Source organism: Euleptes europaea, chromosome 13 (genome assembly GCF_029931775.1).
Source record: "Euleptes europaea isolate rEulEur1 chromosome 13, rEulEur1.hap1, whole genome shotgun sequence".
Taxonomy (NCBI): domain Eukaryota; kingdom Metazoa; phylum Chordata; class Lepidosauria; order Squamata; family Sphaerodactylidae; genus Euleptes; species Euleptes europaea.
The window spans coordinates 18,301,420-18,314,932 of NC_079324.1; the positions used below are offsets into that span (position 1 = coordinate 18,301,420).

The window sequence follows — 13,513 nt, forward strand, 5'->3', positions numbered from 1 at the left end:
ATGTCAAGAACTGGCTCAAAGTCACCCAGTGAGTTTCCATGGCAGAGTGGGGATTCGAACCTGGGTTTCCAGGTTCCACTGAACTGGGGGCTCTTACCGCACAAAATAATTCCTCCTACATAGGAAAACAAGCATGTCAAGAAGAAATCCAGAACCCTTTCCCCTGGCATCCAGTTTTCTACAAGCAGGACATTTTTTCATACTGTGGATGAATCAGTCCATTGAACGTCTTCTTTTGCATGTTTATACTTTGCTTAATTATTTTTTATGGCCACTGACTTAAATGGCTTTTGAAAAGGATCAGAGCTGCTTATGTGTCGCCTGTATGAATTTCCCACAGAAGGGCATATTGTGGCTCCAGAGAATGATTGAAATCAGGAAAACAGAGCTGGGAAAAGAAGTGAAAACACCCCAGTCCTGATCTAAATCAGATCTTTGTCTAACAGCGCAACTTAGCAGTTCCAGGATCACACTAGAGAATCACCCCTAGATCTTCCTGTCCCTGAGCTAGTGTGACTCTACCTGCATGTTGAGACGGCCGTCCTGGGCTCCCTCGTTATGAAAGACGAGAGTATCGCAGAGATGTCCAGCAGACAGGTTGGGCTGTCAGGCTTTTTAAAAAGCTGCCTGTTTTGAGTTATCTTCTGTTTTGATAGCTGTAACTCACTTGTGGGCCACGCTGTCGGCCGCATCCAGAAGTTTTTTTTATCAACCAATCTCCGTTTCCCATAAAACAAACATACTGGGTGTCATTAAGTGCACCTTCAGATCAATGATTTTTGCAAATGACATTCAAGTACCATTCGAGTGGTGCCTTTTTTTGCTGATAAAAGCAAATTAAATTAGCACAACTACAAGCGGCGCTGATAAAAAAGAAAAAGAAAAAGAATGAGCCGAACAGCAGCACCATTAGCTAACAAAGTAATATTTTCTCTTTACTGCTTTCTGCCATTTAGTTATTATCCTATTGGAAATCTAATTATAATCCTTTTACTCCCCAGTCAAACTTCACAGTTTTTGCAAGCTTAGCACTGACATGCGATTTCATTACATTTGATTGCTCGCGCCCAGATTGACTTAACTTCACTCGGAGACCTAAAAGCCCTCTCAGTTTCTCAGATTCCCTGTTTGCACATTACAGCAACAGCTCCTTTAATTAATTAGCATGAACAGCAGTAACATGAACTGCTGAACAGAAAATAACATCATTTTATGATCGCGGGGAGACTTCTTCTTTTGCATGTTTATACCTTAGTTAACTTTTGTGTATGATGATAGTTCCCTGCCAACGGGCTGCAGGTACCAAGAAAGACAGAATTCACCCAGCATTTGACCTTCCCATTTCTTTTTCCTTAAAAAGGAAGGCTTGGGGTCTTCTATAAATAATAAAGATAAGTCAAGGCAGGGAGTACAAAACCTCTTTTAGAAAAGCCGTAGAGATGGCAAGCATAAGGTGTGATCTGGTCAAACGTTAAGCGCTTGCTGTATTTCAGTTGCAGAAAGTTTAAACTCATGCCCTGGAAATCAGCGACAAACTATCTGCTTTGGCCGTACCAATTTTCTGGTCCTGCTTTTGCCTTTTTGGAGATTTTTTTTCACAACTGGGGTTTGTGTGAACTGGTAAATTTGCTTGTTTGCATCTCTAAGGCCCATATCGTGTCAGTACCAATAAAAATGTTGTTTATGGTTTTATGTGATTTTAGATGCTTTTACCTGCCCTGAGCCCGGTCTGACCGGAAATGAGGGCGGGCTATAAATTAATTAAATAAATAAATAAAATAGAAGCGGCATAGGTAGCTCTAGGAATTGCTGGAATCTCTGTGGTTTTATCATAGAGTTTCTGGTGATTCCTAGAGCTACCCCATATCACTTCTGGTTTGTTACCAGAAATGACATCACACCACAGCTAGTACCAGAGTGGCAATGGGCAACAGAAGCAGGATCCCTTGCCCCTATCTGGGATTTGGCAATCCTAGTTGCTTAAACACAGGGTTTGTATAAGGAGTTGTTTTTAACATGAGGGAGCCCTGAAATGTGATCCCCATTCCAGTTGCATAAAGCTGCCTCTTGACTGGGATGGGAACCCAAACGCTCACCTGCCCACCATTGTCATTTAGCAGTGGGCAATTCATCGCATTCCACTTTGGCACCTGAAGGCAGGACATGGCCCTTGCCTCCCTCCTGCCTACCCACTGAACCCACTCAGTTCCCTCCTCCGTTTTGGACGGTTGGTTAGCAGTTTCCTTGTGTTGGGATGGCGACTCCGGCCCAGTTTAGAACGCCAAGCTGCCCGACGGTTTCGCCATCCCTTTCCAATGGCAGGTTGGCACAGTCCACCCCCCTCATTCTTGGCATTTTAGTCACACGTGCGACGAGTCGACACTCTCACTGAACTGGGGGCTCTTACCGCACAACCAAACGTGCGGCCCCAGTTGCTCCCTGGCTGGAGGCCTTGCCACGCCGATGCCAGCTGCATCCGCTAGCAGCATCAGGCACCACTGAGCTCCACCCTCTTGCTACACAACACGGGGGAGGTTAATTAAGGCAGGTGGCTGTTCCTCCCCTGTGTGCCCCCATTACTCCACAAAGGCAAACAGAAAGTGGGACTGGGGTTGCCGCAGCATCCTGAGAGCCAGCGTGGTGTAGTGGTTAAGAGCGGTGGTTTGGAGCAGTGGACTCTCATCTGGAGAACCGGGTGTGATTCCCCGTTCCTCCACATGAACGGCGGAGGCTAATCTGGTGAACTGGATTTGTTTCCCCACTCCTCCACATGAAGCCAGCTGGGTGACTTTGGGCCAGTCACAGCATTCTTGGAGCTCTCTCAGCCCCACCTACCTCACAAAGTGTCCGTTGTGGGGGCAGGAGGGAAGGTGATTGTAAGTCGGTTTGAGTCTCCCTTAAGTGGTAGAGAAAGTCGGCATATAAAAACCAACTCCTCCTCCTCCTCCTCCTCCTCCTCCTCTTCCTCTTCTTCTTCTTTGTTGCTGCATACATGTCCTAAACATTGATTAGCCCACAGAAGGCATGCTTGGGTTAGAATTGACACTCTGGAAGTGTGTGTGATATGCATGCTCTTGCCGTGCTCACCATACAGACTTCTGTTGTTCAACATCAAATAGGTCGCTTCTGCTGCTGGAGCCATATGCCAAGGATTAGGGTCCCTGCCTCCAAAATTAGTGTTTCTTCTTCTCTTTCATGATACCAGATACAGAGGAGAGGGAGACATCTATGCCATGTAATAACTACCCTGTTAGGAAAGAAAATATCATCCAAAGGGGAAATTACCATCATTAACATAGGATTTGGCTCACAGGCGAAACTGTGAGATCTTTATTCATGTTACACAATGTAGTGGGTATGAAAAACCCTTTCCTAAATGTCTTGCTTATTAAGGCAGTCATGCGTTTCACGGTAGGTTGTAAAACAGCCTATCATGCACTGGGGGCTCATAAGCATATTTTAGTGTTAGGGAATATCATTTATACCCTTTTTATATTGTCAATATTATCCCGAGAGAATTAAATTATGCTTTAAACTACTGTAAATCTACAGTTTGACTCACCTTTGTCTAATTTCATTTTTTAATAGAATGAAGCTCACATAAATGAATATTTGATTATGGGATAAACCTAATAAAAGAATACGTTTATGGCCCAAAGATTTATTTAAAATCTTGACTATGTAATACAGTAAAAATGCTATAAAATGGAAACATCGATAGGTACTGAACATTCCATGTGAGATGTATTTTTGACCCTGGCTTATTTTCTTCCTAACCAGTTTCCAACAAGCTTATTTTTTTAGCTGCTGGGAAGGGAAGGAAGGGGGATCTTGCATATCATAGAGCTTGTTCATACAGGTGTTTAATCCTGTGATGAGAGCACCATCAAGTGATGATGACTTGCATGTGTGAATGAAATAACACAAGTCTGAGATGGAACTAAAACTTCACATTCAAGATTTTTTAAGATTGGCTGGTGGTGCCCTGTTTCAAAAACTTCGATTGTCAGAAAGGTGCTGGGCAATCATGGCGGGGCTTTTTCTGGGATGGCCCCCAGATTGTGGAATTCACAGCCCTTGGAAGTGTGGGTACCCTCTTCTCCCTTGGCCTTTCCGCATAACTTAAAAAGATGTCTTTTCTTAAGGGCCTAAAATAACTTTTAGAAAAGCCCGATGCAGAAGACATCATTTATGTTTTTATCTGCATTGGGTTTTTTAGTGATTTTTCGTACTGCTGTTACAGTACTTTTTTAGTTGACTGTAAATGCTGTTATTTTATTCTGCACTGCTTTTCAGTGTTTGCTTGTTTGCCAGTTATTTTAGTCTGCTGAATTTGAGCGCCTGTAGCATTTTATGATCCATCTGCTATTTTAAATACTTGTTTGTTTTAAATGTTTTTACTGTTTTTAGTTGACTTGTTTTGATATTTATTTTCCTGGTAAGCTAGCTTTGATCCTTCTTTGAGTAGAAAGGCAGGGTATTATATCATTTAAATAAATAACAGTTCAGCAGCTTCAGTTCACGTGTGTGCTCTGCAAACCCAGGGCAATCTGAAGCTTACAGAGAGGATCCCCCAAGCATTCTATGTCCACAGGAGAGAAATAATGCTCTGAAACCAGGCTTTCAGGGTGGGAGGAGTGAGGGAACCTAATTCTGGTAACCCTGGTCTTCTACGAGTTGGAAAAGGCAAAGCAGAGCAAGGTGCAAAGTTAAGAGTTTATTTGTAGAATCATAGAGTTGGAAGGGACCCGTTTTTATTTATTTTTTAAATATCACTTGGTGCACAACTCTTCCTCGCTGGAGCTGAATGCCTGGATGTAGCAAGATGGCCACTTCACTCCGTGGAGCTCATTCTGCACCCAACTCCTGGAGTGGTAGGATACAACCCACTATCTGAGGGCTGAGGTGGGGTCCAGAATTTGCAATGTTTTGCAAAAGTAGTTAAGTTTAGGAGGTCTCTAAGGAAGAAGGGCCCAAGGAGCCCCGTGGCGCAGAGTGTTAAGCTGCAGTACTGCAGTCAAAAGCTCTGCTCATGACCTGAGTTCAATCCCAACGGAAGTTGGTTTCAGGTAGCCGGCTCGAGGTTGACTCAGCCTTCCATCCTTCCGAGGTCGGTGAAATGAGTACCCAGCTTGCTGGGGGTAAAAGGGAAGATGACTGGGGAAGGCACTGGCAAACCACCCCGCAAACAAAGTCTGCCTTGGAAACGTCGGGATGTGACGTCACCCCATGGGTCAGGAATGACCCGGTGCTTGCACAGGGGACCTTTACCTTACCTTTAAGGAAGAAGGAGGTAAGGAGAGGTAAATAAATAGGAAACTGTGACTTAGGTGCTATGGAGGATGGACAAGCAGGCAAAGGGAAAAGACCCCTGGTTACCCAGGCCATCAGTCTCCATTTTGTGGGGCGGGGGCGGGGGAGGCTTATGTGCCCTGTAGCACCCTATACACCCATACTGTGCAATCCAGCTGAAGCTTGTCTCCTTTTTTGAAAAAGGGAGGGGAATAAATCATGCAAATTGGGCCCCTAAGTCTGTCTCACATTTTGTGAGGATTATGGGCCTGAGGAAACATGGGGAGTGGCCCCAAATCTGAAGTTTCTGTGGCAGGGACAGCAGATTAACGTAGCAGCACAGGGTGGCTAGATAGGCTTGGCATGAGTACATCCTGGGATGGAGGAATTCACTTCAGGTCAGGTTGGAATATCTGGGAACGGGGATGATCGGAGAGATACCTTCTCCCTTCCCCACTGCTTTTCTACCTCATTACGAACCGGAAGATTAGAAGACGGGGAGGAAATTTAAATACAGTCTGATCTGGGATTTGAATTTGCAGGTCCCCATTGTGAGAATTACATTGTGAGGCAGTACAGAAGTGTTTCAAAGGCAGCCATAATATCAGTCTTCCATGAAGAGTCATCAACAGCAGTATCACAAACATAACGTCAGAACAATCCATAAAACAATCCAGAGAGCAAAAGGTAGGGGGACTTGGTACCCACGTGCCAGCCAAATAGATGTAAATAGACCATTCCAGAATTGTGGTGCCACAATGAAAAAGGCCCTGTCTGGAAGCCCTCCAAGCCACTGAAGAATATCTCACACAGATTGCATCATTAAGGTGCAATCCTTAACAGAGCTTCACCTTTCTAACTACATAGAAGCCAGTGGGATTAGACGTGTGTAATTCAGTGTAGAAAGGCACTAATTGTATTGTTTTTATGTTGCCTTTGTTTTGCAAAAGAAAAATGCAAGGCAGTTAAGGACGAAATATTACATCCAAATGAGTGAAAGGAAGATCACAAAAGGGACCTTGCTCACTCTCCCTCTCCAGCTTCAGGCCAGCTGGCCTGCCGCTCCTGTCTGAGAGGTGAGGGGGCCAGGCGACCCTTCAGATGTAGAACAGTTACCTGTTCTAACATACTCTGCTGTTAGTTAAAATGTGTAACAATGTAATATGATACACTGAAAGAGAAGCGGTGCATGCCAGCCATTAGAAAAAGCCATGTAAAAATAGAAAACGACATCATTTGACACACTTCCCAGTTAGTTCTCACTTCAATCTGGTTGTAAGATCCACTTTTCCCTCTTTTCTCAGTAATGCAAAAAATAGTTAACCACATCCAAAACTTTAGTGCTGTTTATATCTTGCCCCGCTTCTTCACATATGTGTTAATTTTAAACATCTTGTGCCTGCCTAACTCTTTGTCTGCCATTGTTTACTTGATTGCTCGTACTTCTAAATTATCTACCATGTCAAACTCACTTCTCGAAAGGGTTCAGGGGTGAAATGTATCCTGGCTCTTGAACCCTGTGATTGACCTGTGATCCACCAGGCCATGCTCTTGGCCTGTGACTCTTCTTGGCTCCACATGCCTAGCAATGCCCCTGGTTTCATTTGTTGACATAACATTCGCCTTAGAGCAAGCCTGAACATTAGTCCACATTGCTCAGTTTTGTCTGATCTGCCTGGCAGCAGTTCTCCAAAGCCTTAGGCAAAAGAAGGTCTTTCTCAACATCTCCTAACGAAGATCCTCTAACTCACGGGTGTCGAACTCATTTGTTGCAAGGGCCAGATATAACGTAAATGTCACTTGGTCGGGCTGGGCCCTGCCTCGCCAGCCCAGATCGGGACTGGAGGGGATGGCTGCCTCGGCTTGCTTGCCGGCCGGATAAGAGCTCTCAAGGGGCTGGATCTGGGCCCCGGGCCATATGTTTGACATCCCTGCTTTAACTGGGGATGCTGGGGATTGAACCTGTGACCATCACCTTCAAAGCAGATGCTCTACCACTGAGCCATAGCCTCTTCAAAACAAGATACACACACTCTTGTTTCTTCGTTCCTCGCTCTAAAGGCAACATAAACCACAGCCCAGTTTGCCTAGCGCCCTTTTAGCTGGAGTTTCCCAGGCTCCTGAACATTCCTCTGGCAAGATCTTGATTCGTGTTTATGTCCAGGCTCCATATTAGATCATCTCTGTTCGGCGAGCCTAAGCCCTCTTAAAAACATGAAACGTTCAATTACTAATTAGCCGTTTCCTGTTTGTAATGAAATGAACATGTTGGATGCAGATTAAAATTCAGCTCCTGCACTCGCCTGTTTATGGTTCCAGATGTTTTTGTTTTATCTAGGAGTTTACTTTGACAGCTCCTGTTAAATGATAAATCACTCATATTATAGCTGAAATGCATTTTGAAATTGAAATGTGGCAAAACTTGGCTATGGCTAGAAGGGCCTGTGTCTGTTAGCGGGTCAAGACAGCTTCTTTCCTTACTAAGATTCGATATTGGCTTATGTAAAACAGGAACGGGAGAGATGTCAACATCGCGCACATGCTGATCAGGATGATCATTTTATTGTAACCTGCTACATGGATAGCTGCTGGTGCAGCTGTTTGAATGTTAGAACCATTCTATGACTAACAGGCAGGTAGATTCATGCCCTTTGCAGCTGTGTAGTATCTGAATGCTCCTCCCCTCTCCCCGATGAGCTTAAAAATCAGCATCTTTGTGAAATTTATTTTACGAAAGGAGGAGAAAGATCCCCCCCTGCTTGCTTTGCCAGATAATGAATGCCAGAGTGGGTCAAACGTATTCTGAAATAAATGGCTCTCCCTTCTCTTGGGGAAGACATTGATTTTTAATGCAGGGACATACGCTCTTGCACATGAATCATATGTGTGATATGGTTGCTTTCACACAGGATTTCCCACAGCATGGAATCCAGGAAACCCCCAAATGAAATTAGAAGATCCAGACAACACTGAACTCATTCTGAGCTTGGCTTCTGGTCGTCCTGTTTTGTTTTTCTCTTTTAAACCAGATCAGAAATAAACCTACTTCAGTCTGGTTCAAAGGGGTGTCGACAGGGGGACCCCTGTCCAGATGCTACACCTCTCACCACAGGGGAAGGGGGAAGAGCTCAACGCCACTTTCAAACTGGCTTGATTGTTCATGGAATTGATGTGAGCCTCCCTGAGCCCTGTGACCCAGGGGAAGGGGCAGGGCATAAGTCTCAACTAAAGTAAAGTAAATAGGGCAGCTAGCTGCCATGGGTCACCACCCCTCCCAGCCTTTTAAAGGGCTTTTTTCCAGTTTTGCTGTTAAGTCATGCCTAGCATAGCTTGACAGTGAAAGTGAAAATGAGGGGGAAGCAGAAGTTTCCGAGCAGCAGGGGGCCCATCATAGGGTTGCCAGGTCCCTCTTCACCACTGGTGGGAGGTTTTGGGGGCGGAGCCTGAGGAGGGCAAGGTTTGGGGAGGGGAGGGACTTCAATGCCATGCAGTCCAATGGCCAAAGCGGCCATTTTCTCCAGGTGAACTGGTCTCTGTTGGCTGGAGATCAGTTGTAATAGCAGGAGATCTCCATCTAGTACCTGGAGGTTGCCAACTTTAGCCCAGCACCATTGCCATCATCTCTATATTTTTGCATAGGTGCATCGGGGATGGGGGAGGCAGCAGTCATTGGCATGGGGATGCCGCTCCCTAGTGTTCCCAGACCCCTTGCTACTTGTGAGAGCCAGCGTGGTGTCGTTAAGAGCAGTGGCTTGGAGCGGTGGAGTCTGATCTGGAGACTGGGTTTGATTCCCCACTCCTTCACATGAGCTGCGGAGGCTAATCTGGTGAACTGGATTTGTTTCCCCACACCTACACACGAAGCTAGCTGGGTGACCTTGGCCGAGTCACTCTCTCTCAGCCTTACCTATCTCACAGGGTGTCTGTTGTGGGGAGGGGAAGGTGATTGTAAGCCGGTTTGTGTCTCCCTTAAGTGGTAGAGAAAGTCGGCATATAAAAACCAACTCTTCTTCTTCTTCAATCAAGGAAGCCTCGGCCCTCAGTTTGCCAGAGCAAGGCTGTTAATGATAGGACATTTTGGAAAACTTTAATTCATAGGGTTGCCATAAGTCAGAGGTGACTTGATGGCATTTAACACACACGCACACAACACCCTTCTGCTTCTGGGCTCTCTACTGTACTCCAGTCTGTATCCTTGATCATAGTCTATCTATTACGTTTTGGTCACACCCTTCTTCCAAGGAGCTTAAAGCAGAATACTCTTTATGTTCACAACAAGCCTGTGAGGTTGGCTGAGGTGTGAGAGGCAGAGGTAGTGAGTGATTGGCCCAAAGCTATCTGGTGGACTTTATAGCCAAGTGGAGATCTGAACCCAGATCTCCCCATCCTTCTCCAGTACTATGACCACTAGACCACACTGGCTCAAATTTCTAAACCTGGGCAAGAAGCAAATTACCAAAGGAAATCTGCTGCTTATTGTCATGTTGTAAAGCTGAATGAAAAAATTAGGGGGTTTTAAGAATAAAAATTCCATTTTCATGATGAACTGTCCCTCTCTCAGCACACAGGCGGAGGAGGTTCTTGCACAGAGCTCTGATAGCGTCACCCAAGCAATCTTGTGGCTTTGATTTAGCAAAAGTTTTATTTTGATTAGGGTTGTCACTCAATTAAAGAAACCTTAATTCATTCTATTAGTTTTAGTAGATTAATGGATTAAATTTGCATGTATTTGCATAAGGGAAAAACAATGCTTTGCTTTTAGATCATGCACGCCTGTGTCACAGCAACGGTATCTTAGAAGAGCTGTTTCTCTCCCCACCCCCACTTATAGGGAAAAAATACTCCTTCTAATACGGCATTTGGCAGCTGCAGTTTTTCCTAAGTGCCTTTATCGAAATAATTTTACATTTTAAAATTATTATGAGATTTAATTGCAGCACCTTTTAAATCAATCAAGTGTTAATTGATTAATTTAACCAAGCCATTGACTAAACATTGCAGTCCTCACTTTTATTAACTCGGAAAGGAGCGATGGCCTTGTGGGAAACACGCGAGGCTTCTGAGAGCCAGCGTGGTGTAGTGGTTAAGAGCAGTGGTTTGGAGCAGTGGACTCTAATCTGGAGAACCGGATTGGTTTCCCCACCCCTCCACACGAGCGGCGGACACTAATCGGGTGAACTGGGTTGGTTTCCCCATTCCTCCACATGAAGCCATGTGGGTGACCTTGGGCTAGCCACAGCACTCTTAGAGCTCTCTCAGCCCCACCTACCTCACAGGGTGTCTGTTGTGGGAGGGGAAGGGAAGGTGATTGTAAGCCAGTTTGATTCTCCCTTAAGTGGGAGAGAAGAAAGTCGGCATATGAAAACCAACTCTCCTCCTCCTCCTCCTTCTTATTATCCCATAGACAGCAGTGCCCTGCAAGGAGATTAGAAGCTTGCAAGGCTTCTTTTCATTATCTCGCAGAGAGCCAAACTATACATTACTTTTTCCCACGTTTTCATCTGTTCCCTGCAGCCACACAGCAACTGCAGGGAACTGCTTCTAAAAATGAAGGACCCAAGTGGGTTCAGAATGGCGTCACAGGGGGAGGGCTTCTTCTCCCCCCCCTCCAGCAGTTTTCTTGTGCAAAAACCACACAGGGGGTGTATTTAGCAGATTTTACTGGTCCATGTGGAGTACCTCACATGGGATTGCAAAACTGGTGAAATAACCCCCCCTCCTATGGTTTTTACACAAGAAACCTGCTTGCAGGGAGGCAGGGGCCCTTCTTCCCTGTGGCACTGTTCCGAGCTCGTTCGGGCTCTCTCCTTTCTTTTTTTGTTCATTTTTAGAAGCACTCCCTGCAGCTGCTGTGGGGCTATGGGGAACACGTGAAAGTGCATGCAAAAAAAAAGGTGGTGTACTTTGGCTCAGAGACACCATGCAAGGAGCTGTGGTCTTACGAGCAGCTCAGAAATTTGCAAGGCTTCCTTTCATTAGCATGCAGAAGAAGGTGCTCTTACCTAACCAGCATGCAATCTTACCTTGTTCCCAACGTCTAACGTCGTATGATAGCCCACCAGGAATTCCCTATAATTTTTAAAACCTGCGGTATTTGCATGAGTCATAAATAGCAATTTAAATTCAGTTTTAAAATGTGAAAATGTAGTATGTGGAATTACTATTCTGTATTCTTTGTTTTTCTTCCAGAAAACAGAACATACATCAAACCTACCATTATGTACTGAAGACACTTATTATGAATGGGGGGGAAATATATATATATAAATATATATAAAATGATCACTATTCGAAGACTATATAATTCATGAAAGAAGTCCCTTCTGACCTTTGATGCCTTCAGTGCTGTGTGAAGAACAGGATTGTTAGCATTGAAAACCTGGACAATTTCAAACCATTTGCTGTTCCTGTCTCGAGAACTGCCGAAATTTCAGAATGCCAAGGTTTCTCGCAAGCTTTGTCGAACCAAACCAAACCCTGTTGCAACAGATCATTTTAGGTCGCAGAGGATAGAAAGAGAGGGAGAGAGAGTAAAAGTTTTAGTATTTTTAAGCACATACAGGAATTGTTTTCCCAAAAGAACGACATTTTTGTTTCTTTGGTCAAGGAATTAGCTATGACGCTATAGCTATGGCACAATGAACGTTAAGGTTCTCACTGGCTTGTTCACGCAACATGCCCAGTTTTATCACTGAAGCTGTCCAACACGGGGCTGTTTCAATTGTGTTTATAAATTTAAGCTTTGTTTACTGAAGCTGAAACTCAATATATATTACGTTTTGGAGAGAACAGTGTGTACATTTTTTAACATGATGTAAAAAAAATGTCCTTTCCATTCTCGACCAATTCAAGAGTGTGAACGAATGAAACCCCCCCCCTCCAATTACCCGATGTAAGAAGGGGATTGTCGATCGATGCTTTTTTTTTAAAAAAAGTCTCAGTTCCGCTTGGCTTTTTGGGTCTTTTAAAATGAGACGGAAAAGAGTGAATATACGGTAGAATGTTAGATAATGGAAACTTTAAAGTATAGTTTCTCTGTTGTACCATATTAAGTTAAAAGTACACATTCTTTGTTAAAATGTTCTTGCTAAAAACTACAGTATTAAAAACATTTTGTTTGACTTTGAATGTGGCTTTATTCCTTTATTGATGCACTCTATTATATTTGGAGTGACACAATTTGTTTACTACTGCCGCCACCACCCAGAGGATGTGATCGAGCTCATCCCGACATCCCTGAAAACCAAGTCTTCCCCAAAGTACTCAAGACATTCTGTTATGAATTCCATAGCTGCATAAGCATGGTGGCCAGACGGAGCATCCCCTAAACCAAGATCCTTTGCGGGGGCTCCAATATGCCCCTCAGGGTGCCCTGCTGAAAAAATCCCCCTTCAAGGGAGGGAGGTGACGGTTATGAGGCACCACTACCTCCCACTAAGAAATATTGAGTCTAGTAGTCCAAACTCAAATGAAGCCCCAGCTGTTGTACTGTGTTTGTCAGCCGTTCTCTTCATAAAAATGGTCAAGGGGGCTTCCACTACCGTTAAAACACTGTCACGATATTAACGACAAAAAAACAACAACCATAGGAACAATTAAAGACATAAGCAAAAGGAACAGACCAACCAACACAACAGAAACCAGCTAAAAATGGGAGTGGGCACAAAAGGAAGGCAAGAGGGATTCACCAAATGTCCAGGCAAATAAGAAAAGGTTGCACCTGGCACCTAAAACCTAGCCAGGTGAACTACAGCAGGGGAGAGTATAAGCAATGTTGATGGCCACTGTACTCTGCGTGGGCAAAGGGATAAATGGGCAACACTTTCTCAGTTGACGTGAACGGAAAAGCCCACTCATGTTTAATGGGTGTCAATGGGATAGTGGAGTTCCATGACTGGGTGCTGTTTAATCCTGAAAAGCAACCACAGAGGAGCCTAATGTGAGTCAGAGCTGCGGTACTGGAGAAGGGGGGTCTTAGCTCTCCCCCCCCCCACAGCATGTGCAATTGCTGCTATTGAAAAGGGCCTTCTAGGGTGCTTTGAGCCTTAATAGAGAAAAACTTACCCAAATTGTATCTGCCCCCTCCTTTTACCAGGGATTAAAGCAACCAAGGGGGATGTCATTGTTGGAAAAAGGGATTTAACATACAAACACACCTGGGGGCCAAAACACAAAATTCTGAAGCCGCATTAGATTGGCCTTGCTTTCTACAACCATTGTT

The 13,513-nt window shown here is 44.6% G+C and overlaps 1 protein-coding gene across 4 annotated transcripts in view; it reads left to right on the plus strand.

The window, feature by feature from the left end:
• DACH2 (dachshund family transcription factor 2) overlaps positions 1 to 12,133 on the plus strand; it is a 401,104-nt gene extending 388,971 nt beyond the window's left edge. For 3 of the 4 annotated variants that reach the window (XM_056859520.1, XM_056859521.1, XM_056859523.1), the window contains one exon: positions 11,482 to 12,132. In XM_056859520.1, coding sequence (XP_056715498.1) covers positions 11,482 to 11,519 — 38 coding nt within the window. In that variant the 3' untranslated portion in view covers positions 11,520 to 12,132. Of the gene's footprint in view, positions 1 to 11,481 lie in introns of all 4 variants that reach the window. The other variant, XM_056859519.1, reaches the window with a different exon arrangement.
• The last annotated feature ends 1,380 nt before the right edge of the window (positions 12,134 to 13,513 follow it).